Here is a 21710-nt window from a genome sequence, read left to right as displayed (position 1 = left end):
CCTCACACAAAGCTATAATTTGATTTCAGACAACTTTAATTATATATATGTAGTTAAATTTTAGCAAATGTATTTATATTCTGATATATGGATATATAGATTTATTACAAGACTTCACCAGATCTCGAAGTAGTCTACTTTTGTTTTTCATCAAGTACTTAACAATATTTTTTGGCATGAGGCACAATCTTTATTTAAATTTTAGAATTGTGTTTTTACACATAGCGCATTTCTTTTACAAGTAACATATGAGATCAATTTAAATTTAAATGAAAAAACTGAGAACTCCGTTAAGAGCTATGAAGAGAACTTCCTTAGGGGAAAAAATCCTGTGGGAACCTTATTGTCTTAAAAATAAAGCAAACACATTCAGTCCCTCACATATCTGCATGAGATGGAAGAGCCATACTGAGAGATCAATAAGCCAAATAGATATGGCTCACAGTGCAATAAACTCTTAATAGACGTCCTACAGATGTGTGATTTGATCCTAAATGCTGTGATTCTGTAATGATGTTAAAGCAGTTTCTTTGGAGTTTCGCCTTGGCCATAAACACACACTTATAGGACAGCTAAAACTAATCTTGTCCATCTGCTTTTGTGTGCTAAAATCAGATTAAAAAAGTGCACCAAAAAAAACAAGTGCTCTAGTTTGTAATTCTGAAACTTTTTTTAGAGTCTTTTGAGATCAGCGGACATTTGCTTTCGGTAAAAGATCCAAACACGCAGGAATCCATCATATAATGACAAGCCCAGAATTCCGGTTTCTGTGATTTGCTCTTTTTTTAGAGTTTGTGAGATGTGTGTATGTGGAGGGTTTTACTTAGCTATACTTAGCTAGAAGTTAGCTAAATTGGACAGAATTTCTCTTTGGGGACATCTAGGGATATCCTCAAATATAAAATAATGTATGAATTCAAAAAGTAAAGTTTTGTGTTTGCTTATATAAGAGAAAGAGAAAAATGTATAAGTCTATAAGGCACAGAAATCTCTTTAAGGACAGGATTACAGGCTAGGTTCCTCTGTTGACATTATAATCAGATTTATATAAAGACAACAGAAGTCTATCATATGACCGCTTTTAGATATCTAGGTACATGTGAGTGTGATGTGGTTATTTGCTCACACTGGCACTTGTTCCGACCATCGTCCGTACTAAGCTGCCTTTCACTCAAACACAATGAAAAGCCCCTTGAGATTATCCCTCTCTCTCTTCACATGGCTTCTTTTCCCTGTCCCTGTATCTAACCCCTCCACTCCACCCCTCTGTAATTCCCCCAGTCTCTAGGAATGCTCTTGTTTTTAATTTCTCCCAGCTGCTCTGGCTCTGTGCCCGACCGCCTGCCTTCCCACATCTGCTCCCCATCAGGCCGCTGCCGAGTCCACACAAACAGAGGCCTCTCATCAAAACAGCAGGATTACAGCCCTCGACCCCTGGCCAGCACTTCAAGACCTGTCCATCGGCTATCCCTCTCCCCAGCCATCCCACCATCTCTCCTCATCATCACCCAAAGCTCCTCGGTGGACCCTTGGACTGGAGCCCATGTTCTAAAATCTAATGGTAAAGAAAAATACATTGCCACAAGGCTCGGATCTGACTGGACAATATCCCAAGACAAGACATGAGGCTTTACCCCGAAAAGGCTGACTTCCTAGACCACATCATACATTATGTTCGCTTTCAAGGCGAAGGCTATTCCAAAAAGTATACTGTATTCTCTATCTTATTTTAGCCAAAATCTAGGCTAGCATGTGTCCTTTGCAGCAATTGATTGGTCAGCATCATGTGGTCTCCACAATGAATAAGAGATCTTATCTTTTACTTATTTACAACTCATCCACTCATAGTACAATAAAAACATGGTGAGAGAGCACGCACACAAACACACACTCTTTGTGAGCCTAAGCAGGCGTCTTCAGCTGAGCAAATATGTTTTGAGAAAACAAACATTCAGATGGCAATAAATGCGTATTTAGTCACAAGCTGAACAGACCCCTGGGCCCTGAGACTCTGTATAAGTGTATGTGTGTGAGAGAGACGTCCAGCACGTACGTGTGTGTGGGAAAGAATGCTGGGGTCACCAAAAATGGTGCATTTATAACCAGAGTACAGTTGTGTTAAAGAGTGTAGAGACACATTCTCTTGTCACAGTTCCAAAAAGATCCTCATATCCTTCTTTTATAAGGAAGCAGACATTTGCAAAACACTGTTCTCTTGGGGTTCACCTCATCCTGAAAGAGGGAAATATCTCTACTCAGCTTGACTATAACACTTTATGAACATAAAGAAACGAAACCTGTTTGTCGACAGATCATTTCCCACTCAAACACACTTTCAAGGGGGTTTATCCTTTAGCCAAGAAGGATGGATTCCTGGATCGACATCTTTGCAACATCACTGGGAGAAAGATGTAGTCTTAACCCTAACCTTAACTACAACCATTTTCATCTTTTTATCTCCCTGAAATTAAAGCAATAACAATACTTGGAATAAGCTATCTATAAGCATTCCCAGTGATAGAATGGTTCATTATGGCATCTTCTAACGGGTTTATTGCCAAAGCTAACCTGCCAAACCTTGACCCCACTGGACACAAGTATGTTGATTCAGGAACCTACTTGTCAAAGTCTGGGTCTACTTTAGAAGGTACTTTCTTCTTAACCTGTTGGTTCAGGCTGATGTGGTATGTGAACAATATAGCTGATAGACCAGATTAACCATACTGAATATTGCTGGTAAAACTGTACCAGCATTGTCTTTTAGGCAAGCCGATTGATTAAGGAAGTCTTGCTGGTTAGGCAAATTATGAAACCTAGGATACATGCATCCAAAACACAAGATGGCGTAGTTAGAGGTCTCTCTTTTTCACTCATACTTCCTTGCATATTATTGTGAATATTGATAAAATTGTACTGAAGTCTCTGTGCCATCTGTTCTCCTCAGGGAAGACTTTATCAGTGGCCAGGGTTCTGGAAAGCCCAGCACTACCCCAAAAGGCAAGAGAGAAAAAAACTTCCTTTTCAGATTTCTCCCAATGGCTGCTAATAAAATCCAGATGTTGCTGAGCTGCTCTCTACCCTACTCCCTCCTGTCCTCTCCTCAGCCGCCCGGCCTTAGCCATTCCTAAATAAAGGAAAGTATTTGTGACATTCAGCTGAGCCGGGACGTGCCAAGAACAACTCCTCATCCCGGCCCATCTGGAGTGTGTTAGGAGAGCGCTGGGCACCAGTCGAGATGCAGAGACGAGTGTATGGCCACTTTATTAGGAATATGGAACATGAATGCACAACAAGAGGTTCTTGTTGTTTAGGTACATCTAAGTGGTCTGAGATTTTTAATGGTTGTTTTAAAGTAGAGATATCTGTCTGTTTCAAGGTCCAAGACAACATTCTGACTATCATGTCCCTCCACCCATCTGTGGACTTGTGTAGTTGTTTCCTGTGTTGCCTGAAGTAACCGTTGTGCTTGAGGTGGAGGCAGTGTGTTCACAGTGTGTCGCTGTTCTAAGCTTACACACTCTCACAAGCATACACATACATCCTCGACTCAGCTCAGGCACCTGGGGACTAAGAGTACTACAGGCATACAGCCATCGTCGACACATCTGTCAACTGATATTCAAAGAGAGAGAGTTCTTTAGCGAGAGGGGAAAGTTAAGACACCCAAGAAAAAGGAACTGTGTAAAAGAAGTAGAAGAAAGTGAAAGACAACTTTTGACCGCCAAGTCCTTTTTCTGTCTTCTATCTTTCTGTCCTTTTTCACAGCCAATCAAACCATGTTTGACATTTAAGCATAACAGAACATTGAGCCAGGAAGATTTCACTATGGGCAAATTGTTTTGTTCAACATTGCTTGTCACAATGGTTGAACGACATTCACGTTGACACCAATTGACCGAAGGGACCGCAACCAGCAATGAGGTTTCTATTGGTCTGTGGACCATCTGTAGAATCTAGCTGGCTTAAAATCTCTCTCTTCACAACTGTAAACTAAACATCAACTATCTTCTGATTGTCTATTATTGTGTCAAAATGCCAGTGGTTGTGTGGATGAATGGCTTGATACCAGAGGCTAAGTTAGGAAACAACATAAAGCTAAATAATATAATGACACAATTTTGTTCTTCTAGGAGAGTCATAATTCTAATGACTGTTTTATCGGCGCTTGGACAAATAATAAGACATGCTTGTCCTTCAGCCCTACAAGAACGATCATTACGGAACAATTACAATTTTCCCATCAAGGCTGATAAATAGTTATAATAGCTACGCCTTTCCTAAACTCATGTATTACTTTAATAGTGGGGGGAAAAGAGACAAAATGATCTATGACAGGAATCTGTTTGTTCTCCGCACTTCCACAAACAAGCTCCCCAATCAAAACACCTGCAGCTTCACCCAACACCAATTAGCTCATCAAGCTTTTAATTACTCTGTTAATTGCATACAGGCAGCGTGAGGGGCGGTTGGGGAATTAGACACAGAAGCCCTCCAGAGGACCCTCCTTGACAATCCTAACAAACAAGAGGACGCGTGCCAAGCAAAACACACAGGGCCTGTACACACACACACACCACAGATCCCCTGCTCACATGACTGGAAGAAAAACAAGAGTGGCTATAATGCCATACCCCCATGCTCACCATCTGTCACAGCGCTCGAAGTGATGTCACATCCTGTCACATGGATGACTATTACCTGGGAGAAGGATAAAAATTTAAATCGACGCAAAGGGTGCTTGGGTGTGTTTCTGCTGGTCAGTGTTTCTCACATACAGCAAGATACACTGAATTGCAGTGTACCATATTTCTTGTAGTTAAAATACAACAGCAATGTGCTAGTATTTAATTCTCAAATATTTTGCAGTCCTGTATAAGTCAAGTTCTGGCTCTAATGAGTGTATGCAGACAGCACACATACTCCCTCTTTCTTTTTTCATCCTCATTCCCTGACTAGGATCTCTTTTTCTCTCTCTCTCTCTCTGTCTCTCTCTCTCTCTCTCCCTTATATCCTCTGAGAAAACAGCAGAAGTGTTTGGCTGAGGAGGCGTATCCAGGAAATAGTGGCAGGCCCTGACTTCCTGTGTGACAGGTGCACGATGCGGGGCCTGACAGCTGCTGTCTCTCCGCAGTATTCACTCTCTCTCTCTTTTTCTTTCTCTTAGGCTATGGCCAGCTGTAGCCTAGTACTGCTCTTGTTTGCTTTGGCTCTTGCGTCATTACAGCTTGCTGATTTATAGAGCACAAAAGACTGAAACCTGCCCAACTCACACACATGGAAAAACACACAAAAATATATACATAATCTGTATATTTATTAGTGTTGTCAAACGATTAATTACATCCAAAATAATTTATTTTGTTTACATAATATGTGTGTGTACTGTTTATATTTATTATGTATATGTAAAGACACACATACAGTATTTATTTTGAAAATATTTGCATGCATGTATTTATATTCACATTTATTATATAAATATATGATTTCTTAAATTTATGCATGCATGTGTTTGTATATATATATATATATATATATATATATATATATATATACAATATATATATATATATATTGACATTGCCCTAAACAGCCTAAATTTATGTGTTAAATGATTGTAAATTACTTAAAGTAATATAACATACACATGGATTAAAACAAGTGAGAAATACAAATTGACAGAATTTTATAAAATCAAATCAAAGAAATAAAACATTGCAGAATAAACAAAGAGGCAAATGAAAACAAAAAAAAGACAGGAAATTAATTAAGGAAGTCTCTTTTTATTACACAAAAATAGTTAAGAAGGATAAACTGTGATTAAAATAAAAAATAAATTAACATAGCAGGCTGCATTGGTAACAATTTAGGCTAAATATGCCCTAATAATAATGAAAGTTTATTCAATGTCTGCCCAGAGTGTGATCGATGCAGCTTTCAGTATTCTTTTTCATCCCTCTTAATAGACACTTTCAATACTATAAAGGCTCTGCAGGAATTTGTATTCATTTCCATATAGGAACATCCTCTTAAAAGTATCCACCCTCCACCATCTGGAACATTCTGGTATCAACAAAAATGTTTCTTCCAATTCCATTCGCTTTGAAAATGTTCTTTTTTTTGTATTGAAATTAAACTTCCTTCTGTTGGATCCCTGGTTGTGGAACAATGACTTATCGGAGAAGACCCCTGCTTTAGATTAAGGTCTTCGTAAGAGACTGGAGCTGCAGTCAAATTCAGCTCAAACCCATTTCAAGAATGACAGGATAGTCCGGCGCTCTGCTTCTGTTTCCATGAGATAACGGCTGCTTTAATTTGTGCAAATACGCTACATCGTACGTCTCCCAGCCCCAATCCAGCCCAGAGCCCCTTCTCAATACTTTAACATCATTGTGAGGAGAACTGTATGTGTGTGTGTGTGTGTGAGGGCTTAATAACTGAACTTCATCTGTAGTTACCACTCAGAACTGTGTGATAAGTAACTGGCTGAGGGCGAGAGAGGAAGTAAGGGACTAGCTTTATCACAGACAGGAGCGGTGATATGAACTTCCACACTGTTTGATTAATAAAGCCCTCTCCCAGCAGGGATTACTCCAGCTGGTGCCCTGTCTCTCAGTCATACTTCCAATGTATCCAGTCTTTTTTCCACCTACTTATTTAGCAAGAGTTTGTTGATCATCCAAACAAAACAAGCCAACTCTTAGTGGGAGCTGTTTCTCAAAGAGGTTTACAATGTTCCCTATTTGATCAGATCCGATCTGTTTTTCATTACAGAGACATGAGAATCCAACAATCTAGCAAAAACAGTCTGAGCAGTCTCTCGTTTCTTTGAGAAGCATATGTCGCTTGCACTGTCAGTATCTTCCGCAAAAAAATCAAAGTTTAACCTGATTGGCCATTTTCACTCAATTTCTGGGAGATTTCTATCAGCTGGATGGGAGACAATGAACGCGTCAAGATCTAATCACTTAATTTGACAATTATACGAACTTATAATTATTAAAGATAAGCAAGGCAGTTTTGCTCTTAAAAATCTGATTTACTCACTCTTCAACATTGTTACTACACATGTCAATCAGGCAGTCTCATCCTGTCTAAGTGGGTGGGTCTTGGCCAGAATAAGTTGCAGTGTGGACCAGACTTAATGCTAACCAGACTTAAAGTCTATCGACTTTGGCTTGTATACAGCATTCTCCATTTTACATGTATTTGTCTTTCTAAATCTGACCTATTGTGTCATTAAGATAGGGCAACACCTTTACTTGTGAGAACACATGGGAAAAGGAGTGAGTGTGTTTGAGAGTTATGTGGTATCTTTCTCTCAAAGTGAACTCCCAGCTTCTACAATGTGTTTTTTATTACCCCAGATGTTTGGAAGCTGGCCGGCTTCTCTGCTCTCTGACATTCTCCTTCTCCCGAGAGAGGCCGCCATGTCACAGTAATGTCAAACACATGCGCTCACCACACCGTCGCCGTCTTTCCCACTGTTTGGAGGGATAAACAGGGCTGAAACCATGGCAATTGCCCCCTTGCCCATTCCTGCTGCTCCCTCTCACTGGCACTCCCGCTGGGAGCCCGGGGTTGCCACGGTAGGACAACCAGATTGACTGCTGGGACAATTTGCCATAACAGAGCCTTCACCCCTGAGTAAGTATTGAGAGACACTGAAATGCAAATGTTGTGATCATATGAGTATATTTAACAGCACTTCACTTAACTAAAAGGCCAATCAAATATGACATTCATCTCATGTAAAAATTTTGACCAATTCTGTTTCTTCTCTTAGGCTACATTCAGACTGCAGGGAAATGTGGCCAAAATCTTATGTTTTGTAAGTTACATGTGACAGTGTGAGCAGCACAAACCACTTGGAATCTGATCTTTTCAGTTCTTATTTGGACAAAATCAGACACGGGATGCGATCTCAGTCTTGTCAGTCATATCAGAATTCATGACTTATGCATCTCTCTAGATGGATGTTCATGACAATTCTGCGTTTGAGTCTGAGAATCATTTCCGCACACCAGGACGTAAGTGGTCTCTCTGGAAGGTAATGTAGATAATAGACCAGGATAATATCTACTGAGCTCTTCTAAAGACATCAACAAATAAACAAAACAGGTACATAAACCTCAGCTCTAGAGCTTGCGGACGTCCCCACCTGCTCAAGACTCATGTAACTGCACAGTTGCATTTATGCATTACAGGAATTAGGATCAGTGTGTGAGCTGTACAAGTACTACCCGCTATGTAGTAGGATTTAAAACTGTGTACCTGTGAGCACAACTCTTTTTGGTGCACACATGCACTACTAAACAGGATCAGTATATGTTGCATACCAGATTCGAAGCTGGATACCTACAGTGTAAACATAATAGCCCTTTTTATGTCACCAACCAATACATAAACAACTGCGCAGCTACAAAAAAACTATATTTATGGATTTAAGTAACTCTTCCCATAGTATAGCTTTTGTGCCAAAGAGGTTAACTTGTATAATCTTGCTGCCACGTGTCACAGGGTTAGTTGTGTGAGCGAGGTCTTTCCTGCAGGTGACAGTCATGCTACCTGGCCGATCAGGAGCCACTGCTTACTGATCAGTGCCTGACCCCACCCCCTAGTTCTCTCGCTCTCTCTTCCTCCCTCCTCCTGCTGCTCTGCCGGCCGTCTGCCTGCACCCATCTCCCGCCCACTGCCATCTGCTCCTCTCGTTAATTACGAGACGGCAAACTTCACCTGCACCCACACTCAAATTACAATAATTACCTCCAGTGCACACCATGTCCCTGCTCCCATTGCAGAGCACTGCCACAAGGACACGCTCTTCCCACCTGAATGTGGGCGTCCTATATACTAGTAAACTTAAGATAAACAGTATACGACAACCATAAAAACTGACACCCTCCACATGACTGCATGACAGTGACAGTGTGAGCCTTTATGAATTCTCAGCAGATCAGTGCTGGATGTCGCACTGACAGTTTAAAATGCACTTCTGTTTCTAAACAGATTTTCAAGATTAAAGTTAAACTCAATTTACATTTCTTTATTTATTCATTCATTTTAGGATTCCTAAACCGTGGTCAAATTTATATTATGGCTTTCCAAATAATTTTTTACTAAAAAGTTTTAAAATGTAACATTTTCTAGCGGACAGTTTGATATTAATTTTTTTAAACGTGTGAATTTTAGACTTTATCAACATTCCGAACAAATTTGTTAAGTGTAGACAGTGAGCAGGCACGACTGACTACAAAGACCCTCGCCAGAAGCTGTCAAACCGATCAGACAAGTTCTCCATATCTATCAATGGACTCTATGTTATAAATCTATTAAAAAGATGGCATGAAAGCATATTGAATAATCACTCCAGATGAATGAATGGCTTTCTCTTGGTAGAGGTGCTTTGGTGCATGCAGCAGGGATATTTGCCTGTAAAAGCTATAAAGGCTATTTGGTGGTAATGTTTAAGGATAGTCTGTGGCCACAGCGCGGTTTCACCTTTAGACATTTAGCTGTTGGGAGAACTATTACCGTCTGTTCATTCATAATTCAGCTGCTCTTTACTTGGGTCAATTAAAGAGTAAAGTGGTGGTTTGCAGTGCAACAGCAGTAACATCAACGGATGCTGACTGGGCTGGACTGAAGGACAGTTAAGACAAGCGATGTTGCAACAGAGCATATTGTGGTTTCATCCTTCAGTGTGCTGGCAAGGTTGCAATGAACAATTCATCATAATGCACCAGTTTTGTGCTCATATAGACTAATCATTTATTAGATGAACAGGTGCAGAGATTGCCAGGCTGATGACTGCTATAAATGAATGTTTTTTTTTTTCTCCATAAGATTGAAGCCATCTGATGTGTATAAATATGCTGTAATTTCTGCTTGTTTGTTTATTATTGGCAAGGATTTTAGTAATACTCTATTGTATTAAACTAAACAATCTAACCTCTTTCAAAAAATGTGAAACAAAGGATGCAATGTGAGCTAATTTCTGGCAGATCAGACCCAAGTGAATAAGATCACCTCTAATAAGTTCAAATTCAGAGGTCGGGATTGTTTTGCCTAAAGATAAACTTAATATTTGTTGTATTTTTCGTGCTCTTTTCAAAAACCATAACTAAAAACAAATAATTAGCCTACAGAGAGATTGAGAAATAAGTTTGCCATGTTTTTTTATATTAAGTGTGTCAATAATTTTTATTATTAATAATAGACTTTATTTTATGTCCCCATCCATATCTTAAATAAATTACTATTTTCTTTTAAAATTACTCATTTGAAAAGAAACAATATATACATTTTAAACAAAATAGTTTGATAATGTTTGTATTTCCTATATATATATATATATATATATATATATATATATATATATATATATATATACACACATATATGACCTACCAACATTACAAGCGTCTTATAAAATATATAAGATGTTTATAATGCTATTTATAAAATAGTCCAGTCTCCAGACTTACATCTAGCCCACAGTATTTAAGAAATAGCCGTTAATATTGAACGAACTAAGTAGATACAGCAGAAGCATCACTTACTTTTGAAGGTCGAAGTCAAACTGAGGTATTTGCAGCAAAAAGTAATCCACGCGAAAAATAAAAACAGAAATAAACGGAGATTCTTACGCCTCGATTATTACTGAAAAAGGTGTGAACTTTCCAAAATGAATAAAAAGCATATATATATATATACTGTGTTATCAAACAGTATCTGAGAGAGAGAGAGTTCTGAACTCCTTTGGATTGCGCGCGATGTTGACTTTTCGTTATAGTAATAAATAATGAGGTACTTCAATTTCAAGAAATCGAAAATGTATCATAGAAAGCTAGAACACAGCGGAGCTTTAGTATTAAAGTAGTGAGACTTTGGTATAACGTTCCTTTAAAATGTCGAAATCTTGAAAGATGTTAACACATTTCTTGGTAAAAATGCACAGGGCGAAAAAAAAAGTTCGCTTCGATTTCTCAAATCACAAAAAAAAAAAAAAAAAAAAAAAAAAATAGAAATCGCAAAGTCCTCCAACTCAGATCTTGCGTTCTTGGTGGTTTTTATATCGTATTCCACAGTAACGTTAGATGTCCGTGATCCCTCCTATAATATAGAAGATGTTTTTAATATTGCCACTGATGCTCCATGTTTCCAAGTAGAATATTGTCTCTTGTAAATCCTGAAAGTCCTCGTCTACAGAAATGATTCAGATAGAGAGAGTGTTTCGGAGATCTTCCCGTTAATACTCCAACTGCTCGTCGCGAACTCCCTCCACACTGAACGCGAAAAAACGGTCCATTAAAAACTTCATTCGTGTCCCAGCTAACCGATGCTACACATTCTGCGCTGTTTCGCTCTGCACCATCTCGCGTTTTGGTTTATTTGTGTCGTTGTCAGTGGTTGGAAGCTGGTGTGTTGTCTAATGACCCTTCTGTCTGCGTTTAAAACACCATCTGGAGAAGAGAAGCGTTCTCCTGCGCTCCTAACCTCGCTCGCTCTCCCCCCCTCTCTCTCTTCCTCTCTCTCTCTCTCTCTTTCTCTCTATCTCTGACAGCTCCTCAGACCCACAAGCTGACAGCCTGCCTCTGTGCTGTATAACCCCCTCTGATATTGAGGATTCCTAATATAATTCATATCACATTTTTAATAGACTTGCTATTAACATAATTAGGATGTGCCCATAATTTTCGTCAATTCTTAAGGGATCATGAGCACTGTCCCTGTCTCTGATAAAAATGTCAGATTGATTCTCATGAGAGCAGTATTGATGGTCCTTCCACAACGCCGGGCGGTTTTGAAACGCGTTTTGACCGCGCGCCGCTAGGGGCCGCTGTTTCCCCACATCTGTTCCTCTCCTCAGTTCCAAACTCTCGCATTCATCAGACAGTTGACAGGCAGCCAGCTGGTGCCCGAAGCCCGATCGAGGGTATTCAAATCAGATGGGAGATATGATGTTTTTCTAACATACTACAAACTGAGCATTTCATTTCTCAGGAGCATCATGTGCTTCATTTAACAATAGTGTAGTATAATACTAATTTCAAATATTAAAGCAAGTTACACGTGGAAACAAATTTTATTACATCAGCCATTCTTGCTAATATTTCCACTGGTCCCAGTGTGATTTTTAGGGAATGTAAATTAGTTCACCTCAAGTTTAGCCATGAAGTGTAGTTCATTATATTGTTTATGGACATGTTCCACTAACATCTGACAGCCTCAGAGTGTCCAAATACATTTTATCTTAATTTTGGGTAGAGGGGTGTATATATATATATATATATATATATATATATATATATATATATATATATATATATACACTACACTTCAACTGAATAGCAGAGCAGTTACACCAGCTATGAATATGGATAAGAGATGGCATTTCCACAGACATTTTTAGCTGTATTTGAATATGAATATGACTATTTCTTCTTGTGGTTTGGGCAGAATATTCAATGCAGAATATATTCCTCCTTCTGAAGTATTGGCAGAAAAGCTCTAGTAAATACAGCTGCTGCAAAAAAATTGACCAACTTCGTTGTTCACTTTTGTTCAGTTGATTCCCCCATTTTTGACTGTTTAACCATCACCGCACCTGCTAGCCATTCACTGGGGTTGTGACTCAGTTTTAGGAGGAGGATCTGATGGTGTCACCGCAGGTGAGCCGATGAGAAACGCACATCTGCCTTTCTTCCCCCACCCCTTAAAAATGACAGGATGTAAAGACATGTAAACAAACAGAGTTAGCGCTACTCTGCTGTTGGAGAAAGCACCGGTGGTGTAAAGTACACAGAGACAGCTGCCCCATACCTTCTTTAGTCCCACCACTCGCCTGGTCAGCCTGAGAAGGCTCCAGCCAAAACACACGGAGAAATTCATAACTCTAACATAAATCTATTACTGGTTATGGTTAGATTTTCTTGATCTGGAAAATGGTAAAAAAAGAAAAGATAGAGGTCGTTTTATTGCAGTTTAGTAACATTTAATTTAGTGTTACTAAAATGTTTGTCATTTAGCTGTGGTGTTAACCATTGGGTTAAATGATTTATTTTTTTCAACCACTCCTATCTGATCATCTGCAGAGACCACTTTTTTATGATGGATAAAATCATGGGATTTTATCATTGGGACTTTTTTTTCTAGTTGAATATGATGTTTTACCTGGGAACATGTTACTATGGTACATCACACATGTAATATGAGTTATGAGCACTTCATTCACTTAAAGGGACAGTTTGTGTCATTAATAACTCACCCTCATGTCGTTCCAAATGCGGAAGACCTTCGTTAATCTTCAGAACATAATTTAAGTTATTTTTGTTTTCTTTGCACACAAAACATATTCAGTAAAATATTAAATTACTGTTGAACCATTGATTGATTAAAACTATTTTAACGATGTCCTTGCTATGTTTCTGGGCCTATCAACATTTCAGTTACATTGCTGTCTATTGAGGGTCAGAAAGCTCAGATTTTTTTATCAAAAATATCTTCATTTGTGTTCTAAAGATTAATTAATCTCTTACGGGTTTGGAACGATGTGAAGGTGAGTTATTAATGTCAGAAATTTAATTTTGGGGTGAACTATCCCTTTAAGGGAAGTGTGTGAAAAAAGCATGTGTGTGGGAGTGTTCCAGTGTTTAGTGTATGTGTGTGAAGTAAATTGATGTCAATGGAATTGAACACTACACTAGATCAAAATTCTCAGCCTTGAGAAATCCTGTAAAAAAAGAGCAGCCCTCATTGCACTGGCTCCACCTCTCCTTCTCTCATGACAGTTAATACCCAGTTCACAGATATTAAATAAATCCTCTATGACTTGAGTCTCTACACCCATAATTCTTAATCCACCGTACTGATATGTGGTCAGCTTTGGTGTGGACATGCAATATCTACCCAGATATGTGAGGATTTTTCTACAGCCAAATGCAATTTGGCTACATTTATGGATGTGTCAGTCTGTGCCGCTCTTGCAAGGGCAAATGTCTCAAACTTATCAAGTGTGAAGTGTTAGGATATGTCTGCTGCAAATACACCCTGGCTGCTGTGCCTGAACCCTAAGCAGTTGCCTTACTGTTACTCTGTGTTTTGTGTTTTAGACTGTTTTAGACTGCCTTCCAAGGCAGGGTAACATTATGTCTAATGATCTACAACACATTTTAATGCATTTTAAAATGTAAAATATGAAGGGCTTTATTCTGATTAAAAAAGAAAAGACAAAAAAAAAAACTAAAGTAGATGCAACATGAGGGACCCTAGTTAGTGATTATTTAGGTGATTTTTATAGAGGTGGTAAGAAGTAAAGATAGCAAGCATAACTTTTTGTGTGATAGCAAACAAACCAAACCAATCTTTCAGTTCCCTGTGCTTCATTTAATCTATGTTAAAATACCCTGAGAAAAATTCTGTCAACACCCTTAAAAATCTGTGTTTATGTGATCTCTATTTACATTCACTGAAAACAGTGGCTGCATCATTTACTAAAAAACTTGGGACTGTGAAGAGCTTATTCATCTCTCCATGTGAAATATCTACATTTGCAGCCAAATATGCCCATCATTACTGAAATGCATGCAGGAAGTACATGCAGTTTTAATTGGTTTACTAAAAAAATAATCAGTAAGGAAAGTATTCTGACTTTGCACTTAATCCACATGTTCTGCTTGAGATCTGAAAGACCCAAGGCCCTTAATAACAAGCAGATAGCATTGAAGTATAAGCTGATATTTCATGAATGTTCAAATTAATTGAAAAGAAGATACATTACACAGGATATATCTCATAGATACTAGATCTTAACCATGGCAGCAATGAATTTTCAGATTTTACTTGAGTTGTTTAACTATATTTTTTCTCCAGTTTGTTTTTGTTGGATACAAACTGACCCCAAACAAAAACAATTACTTTTCTAGAAAACATCAACCTTTCTGAAAAGTAAATGCCAACTTTGTGATAAACCAGAGGGTTAGAGCTAAAAAAGGTTTATGTCTCCTGTTTCTTGGATTTGTCTACTATGTGATTTTACACACTTTTCTCTGGAGTTTTAAAAAGATCTCAGCAAAATCTGTGTTCAGATTGGCAAGATACCAAAGTCATTTTCAATATGGTTCAAACTTGATCTTATTTTTTTATATTTTCTCTCACATGCATTTTATATAGGCTGCTACCTCAATAGAGTACTATCAGCAACAGGATGAGTTCCTGGTTGTCTGGGAGATGGATCACTGGTTGTCTTGGGTCTTGATGTAGTGTTTATGGCCCTCTTCCCTGCTGGGGAGTTATAGCCCTGCCTGTCTTACCCTGTCAGGCCACACACGCTGCTTACACACTCCTGCTATACCTTTCACTTTGAAGCTATAGCTTGATTTAATTTAACCCAATTTGGGTTGATAATCATTAATAATCAATAACCCAGTGGTGCTAGGTTGGGAACTGCAGATATAAAAAAGTGCAGTCATGGCCAAAAGTATTGGCAGTGACAAAAACTCTTTGAATGAGAAGGTGTGTCCAAACTTTTGGTCTGTACTGTATATATCATTTGTATCATGTTTTACGTCAAACATTTAACCCAATCCAGCTGGGTCAAACATCTCACACTGGGTTGTTTTTAACCAAGCATGTTTTTAGAGTGCAACACCACAGGAAGTACAACGGGTTGTGAGATTTCAACATACGCAAAGTTACATAGAGTATGTTTCTGGCCTTAAAGTGTAACAGTGACTGGAGCAAAAGGTGCAGCATGGGTTCTTATCGTCTTCTTGACAGCGGTTTGATTGACAGTGCAATGTTCTCATGGGGGTATGCTCGTAGACAGCCCGTCAATGTCAGCGCCTGACAGGTCGTCCTGCTTAGCTTCATTTAGGTCTTTGTTGATGTGACTACAGCACTGCTTTCTACACTCTTCCCAGTGATTACTCTGAGGACGGTTTCAAACCTCTCCATTATGAGCCACTATCTCTATACCTACACCACCCTTCATACATTGACCTTCACCTAGTGGCATTGAGGATGTCCTTGTCTGTCTTTCTTTCTCTCTGCATCTGATGGAGTGGCAGAGATGCTCACGTCTGATTGGGCTTATTGTGTCGGTATGGAAATGACAGTCTCTACGGAGGCAGAAATAGAGGAAAAAAAGAAAGAGAAAGCACTGGTAAGGGTTTGCAAGAAGGGAGATCTTTTTTTCTTTTTTTTTTACGTGCACATTATAAATCCTTTCCTGTGGCTGCAGTCGCCATCCAGAGTGTTGGAAAGAGATAAGAAGGGGTGCTGCCAGAGAAACACAGCTCTTTTGTCCTCTCCCTTTGTCCTCTCCCACTGAAGCTCCGGCATTCAGCGGCCCTGTTGAGTCACCCTTACAGACTGCAGTAAATGAAAGTTATTTTAAGCACAGCCGCTCAGAGAGGGACTTTATCTAATGAGAAGGTGGCCAGAGGCAGTGCAACTAGGAATGGAGTCATCCACTTTTACACTGAGCAAGACACACTACGGAAGCAGATGTGTCGCCAGCATCTTTCTTCATTGCTATCAGTGTTCTGAATCGCAGAGATTAAAAGAAGATGCAATGATGAAATGTGTGTATGAGACTGAAGAGCTTGTCATTTCTCAACAGGGTGATGCTGATAAAGAGAGGATGTGAGACAGGACAGGAAGTGAGAGAAAGAAAGAGTAAGAGATAATGAACTGCATTATGTAATGCAGAGTTTCAAAAATCTGTTGCGTTATGCATTTGACGATTAAATGTTTTGCGCAGAAGTTTCTCACCCTATCACCAGGTCAGCCATTCACTGTGAAAAATGTGAAAAGATAACTCTTTAAAAGGATATGTTCTTCAAAGAGGACACTCATTGACTTCAATTATATGATACTTCAAGTGACTTCAAGTCATTTCTCAAAATATACTCTTTTATGTTCCACAGAAGAAAGTTGTATATAAGAACAGCATAACGATGAGTAAATGAGTAGTTGCTCATTTAATATGTTTTTGGAACAACATAAGGATGAGTATAATGACAGATTATCCCTTTAAATTGTTCTTTTTTTAAAATAGGGAGGCAAGGATAGGTAACCATGACTCAAAATTTGGAGGTTGATTGTAACATTTGTATTTTAAAAAGGCAGTGACCGTGATTTAGTATTGTTTATTTATTTATTTTATTTTTTCTGGTGAACAGTCACTATTGTATACTCTTTGGCTTACAGTTAATAGCTTAAAATATCAGTTTGCATCACTGCTTTTGGCAGTGTGTGACTCCCACAAATGCAGATTTAGGTCTTCCATGTATTGTAATTTATGTACAGAAACTTAATAGAGCCTTTAGCTGAGTTCTCTCAGTCAACATAAAATCAAGTCACACTGTGCACAATACATGATACATGAAGTACAGATATAACCAGATATGAGGCAGTGAGAATAATGAGAAAATCTGAATTCTTATCCAAATCTCTGACTTATATTTGTAATAATTTTTTTTCTGTTTGAGGGGGTCTTTTGCCTCGAGAGAAAAATCTGAGAAGTAGGAAAAGCAAAAGTCTCAGTTTCCTCTCCATTCAATTGCACTGCTGTTTAGGATAAACAATTGACATCCTATTCACGCAGTGATCTCATTTGTGAATTTTCTTTCTTTCACATCTCCACTGGTGCGATGTGAATTGTGGAAATGGTTGAGTTTTCATTTGCTTGTGCACATCTGTGCATGGATGTGCCCTCGCAGGTGCGTGTGTTGATAGTTAAACCCTGACTTTGGGTTTGTGCGTTCAGGCAGTTGGCAGTGCTGGGACTAGAGATAGCAAGAAGAGAGGCTTGATGCACCGTATCAACTTGTGAACATCTGTTCCTCATCCAGACCGCAAAGCTGGTGCAGAGGAAATAAGAAGAATAACTGCTTTCTGTCTAGCACGTTCTCTAACTTGTTTTGTCTCCATCTCTCTCTCTCTTCCCCTGTCCTTTCCCTTTTTGTATTCTCGTACTCACACATATAGAGACATGCTGAGACCCCTCATTAGAAATCACAGTAGTAGCATGCTGGAACAGTGATGGTGTCAAATGGCAAGGTACTTGCTTATGTACCATGAATGATTACCACATTTGATTAAGTAGTATTTAACAAAAGGACACATCAAGATGTCAGTGCCATGTCCAAATAAAGAGTTTTAGAATTTGGCCAAAACAAGATCCTATGAGGCAGCATTACTCTTCGGCCAATCTTTTAGAAGAGCCTTGAAATGGGATCACATGATGCCAATTGCTGCATTCAAATCTCAACTCAAACCTGTTTTCTTAATGTTATTCTTAAGTGATGCATGTAGTGACTCTCAATCAGGGTCACTGTATTATTAACTACTTAACTACTTAACTACTTTTATTACATTAGTAATAACCCCTTGTGATTTTTTAAACCTTTTACTCATCTTGTCTTGCTGATAAGTGGCTAAATGGAACGACAGAGATTGTCAGGGACATTCTCATCTTTATTCTTAACTCATCATTTGCTTTCACAGCATAATTATAATACATATTAATATTTTACTTATGATTCTTCTACTTTCTTCTTCTGATTGTATTTAGGTTCATAAATGTATAAATGTTGCGCTCATTTGCACAGATTATCAAAATAACGAAACATCATCAACTTTGTTGATCACAGAGCAACTAATCCAAAAGCTTTTCTAAAATTAATCCAAAAGCCGATGGAAAGATCTCTTAGGTTTTTGTCAAGGGAACCATGTGTTGCTAACTTCCAGGTTGGCTTAGAAAATTAAGTCAGCACTGCAGCACTTAATGCACCTCAACTTTAAGAATCAGATGTATGAGTTTGGTTTTAGCAGTTATTTTTAGGGATGGAGGTGGGAGATTTACACATGACACCTATGTTGTCCTAAAATATTGACTTGATGCCTATTAAGTTCTGGAACAGCCATGCTGAACCCATCCATCTTCTGCAGATCATCATGTCTCGTGAGCCACATGCACCTAAAACAACACATGAGCATTTGACCAGCACTGCATTACAAATTATCAGTGGAATTATAGATTTACATTTAATGCTGGAAAAGCGTTCAGGACATTCCTCTGTCCTCATTTCCCCTGCAACCATGGTCAGCCCTTAGCGCACATACATTACTGCTAGCAATGCTAAGATGCTAAAGCACTGGCCAACTATCATCCAAGCATACATATTCAAATAGCTGTGGATTAGTGCGGCTAAGCTCTCTGCAGCCTGTGATAGGAAAGAACCAGACTTTGTTTTGATAATTTTCCCCTATTTTTTTCCTTTAAGAATTTCAGGGTTTCGATTCAGCTCCCCCATCTTGTTATATGCGTGGTGGGTGGCTGTTCTGCATTTTCATTGCAGACTGGTGTGTATGCAGTGTGTGTGTGATGATAAGGCACAGGGAGAGAAGCCAACGCTCTAACATCTCTCCACCGCCGCGGTTATCGTTTCACCACAGCTGTTGCCCAAGTCGCACCACATCTGCCGCTTCACAAGAAGCTTCGCCGCTATCGCCCAACATGAAAGCCCCTTCATTACCTAGCTGTTGACTACACCTCCCATCAGCCCCTTCTCATTCGTGTACGCACACCTAGATAGGTAGCAGTGCATGAGACAAAGCGCCACTGTTTACAAGCTCCAGGTCCTTTCTTTGTAGCTGAGCAGCGGGCTGGCCTTAGGGACGTTTAGCTCGCTGCCTCAGCCATTTTATCACTGAATTACAGGGGAAGTTTATGACTAAGCCTAATTATACCGCACTTATCAGAGAAACGTGTGCAGAGCTCATTATTGCCAAGAGTCGAGCACCGCCGCAGGTAATGTGCAATGATGTATATTACCTTTCAACGCAACTTAAAATAATTTTTTTGCCTTTAGGCCATAAAGTGCAACTTTAGTGGCACTTTAGCTTAGAATTCTAATATTGGTCTCAAGTGACGTTAGAGTTCTCAGATATTGTGAACTCTGTTTGGAGGCTACATGATTTGTTGTGTACCTACAATACATGTTTCAGCTGTTATCTAAATGGCAGACGTACAAAGAATTCAAAAAAGGTACAAAGTAAAAACAAGACTTTTCCCAGAAGTAACTTTCTTTTTTTTTTTACTCTTCATAGCTGGACACCAGCATATGTTTTGGATGTTGTTCGCCAGCATGGCATCCCACCAGACTTCTCAACTAGCATACTTAGAAAGAGTTTCTTGGTCAACCACCATCTCCAAAAAGGCCATCTTGATCGATCACTCTGATAAACTACGTTTTGCTGTGTTTTACTAGACTCTACTGCGAATGTGTGTGTTTCTTTAACTCACCTGTGGACTGTCTCTTAGACAAGTGAGCAGGCAGGGCCAATCGATGCAGGGCTCGTTTATCAAGGGTAACACTGTGGCTGGTCAGCGTGACTGTTGGCAGTCTGGGTGCAGTGAGAGTGTTGGAAGATGCTCTCCTTGTCCTGGACCTGTTAAGTCGCTTTGCATGGATCTCTACAGCCATCTCATCCCAATGCATCAGCTTACAAAGTTCCACAAATAAACTCCTCAAGTGTTCCAGAGGTCCACAGGATACTCACAGTCACCTTGCTAGTTCCAATCTGAACAGTCTGCCGTGTTGTCCGGTTCAGGAACCTATGCAAATGTCTTCAAGCATGGACAGTCGCACAAGACCAAAAACCTTTTCCTTTTCTCTCTTTAGCTTAGGTAGCAATGCCGGTGTCGTTGGCCAAAATTTATGGGCTTCTGGGCAAACAGTGATATTCTCCCTCACAGCAGGGAACGTGTAGTGAGCGCATGTTCCTGCTGCTAGCCTCTCTCTCTCTCTCTCTCTCTCACACACACACACACACGCACACACAAACACACATTCTCTTTATCTCTTTCACTCTCTTTGTAACAGCTCAAAAGGAAAGGGTGGTATGTGTGGCATAGAGGTCAGCCTGACTGTGGGCTGAGACCGTTCTTACATTACTTACATATTTTCCCCCGAAACTGAGTTAAAGCTAATGAAGTTTATTTTTGGGAACAACCACGAATGTCCATAGTTGAAGCAATATTTCATAACGTTGTTTATTCTAAAAGTCTCCTTTTAGAGTTAAGGTTAGTCTTTAACAATGCATAAATGAAATAGCTTTACATATTAAAAACATTTGGTCTATATGTCCTCAGCAAGACAAATGTCTGTGTGTCCGGTCCCCGTGTGAGCAGGTGGTTCCCCAGGCGAAAGTAAACAGTGCTGAGCGGCTGTGATAGCTCACATCCAGGCTTCCTCTGGCAGGAACCAGCTGTGTCTGTGGGCAGATCATTCTTCCTGTTTCTACCGGACAGTAGGGCTCCTCCTGGTGCCCATACTTCCTTTCTAACACCTCCTGGTCTGCACATAAGTTCAAACAGGTTCAAGGCCCAGAATCTCTGCACCAATCCCATCTAAAGGCAAGTTTCTTAAGTATGAAGGCATATTGCAACATACAGTAGACAGTAGTTTTTTTTTGCTCATTTCATCATGGTGTGTTTAATATTCAGTGTTTTTCTTCTGGTTAAGTCCATAGATTTATATGATTTACATCTTTATGTGCTTTTTTATTCAGTTGGTATCTGCAGAGTTATAAGTAAAATATATTTTTATTTTATATTTTGTGAAGAAAATGTGAGGTTAGGGCATTGTTGATGGTTGCCTGCACATTGACATGCGGTTTCTGTGGTGTTGTAAGTGGTT

The 21710-nt window shown here is 39.3% G+C and overlaps 1 protein-coding gene and 1 long non-coding RNA gene across 9 annotated transcripts in view; one reads left to right on the top strand and one right to left on the bottom strand.

The window, feature by feature from the left end:
• The window catches only part of LOC127962661 (uncharacterized), a 32626-nt gene extending 25119 nt beyond the window's left edge, over positions 1-7507 (top strand). Inside the window, exon 4 of the long non-coding RNA XR_008154617.1 lies at positions 7368-7507. This is a non-coding gene — a long non-coding RNA (uncharacterized LOC127962661). The remainder of the gene's footprint in view (positions 1-7367) is intronic.
• cbfa2t3 (CBFA2/RUNX1 partner transcriptional co-repressor 3) overlaps positions 1-20782 on the bottom strand; it is a 44171-nt gene extending 23389 nt beyond the window's left edge. For 2 of the 8 annotated variants that reach the window (XM_052562293.1, XM_052562296.1), the window contains exon 1: positions 20315-20782. In XM_052562293.1, coding sequence (XP_052418253.1) covers positions 20315-20510 — 196 coding nt within the window. In that variant the 5' untranslated portion in view covers positions 20511-20782. Of the gene's footprint in view, positions 1-4643; positions 4699-10562; positions 11502-20314 lie in introns of those variants that run through there. The other 6 variants (XM_052562291.1, XM_052562295.1, XM_052562298.1 and 3 more) reach the window with 5 other exon arrangements.
• Between the last annotated feature and the right edge of the window lie 928 nt (positions 20783-21710).

Source organism: Carassius gibelio, chromosome B7, assembly GCF_023724105.1.
Source record: "Carassius gibelio isolate Cgi1373 ecotype wild population from Czech Republic chromosome B7, carGib1.2-hapl.c, whole genome shotgun sequence".
Classification (NCBI taxonomy): domain Eukaryota; kingdom Metazoa; phylum Chordata; class Actinopteri; order Cypriniformes; family Cyprinidae; genus Carassius; species Carassius gibelio.
Note: the sequence above shows the minus strand (reverse complement) of the source record. Positions and strands in the feature narration are given on the sequence as shown.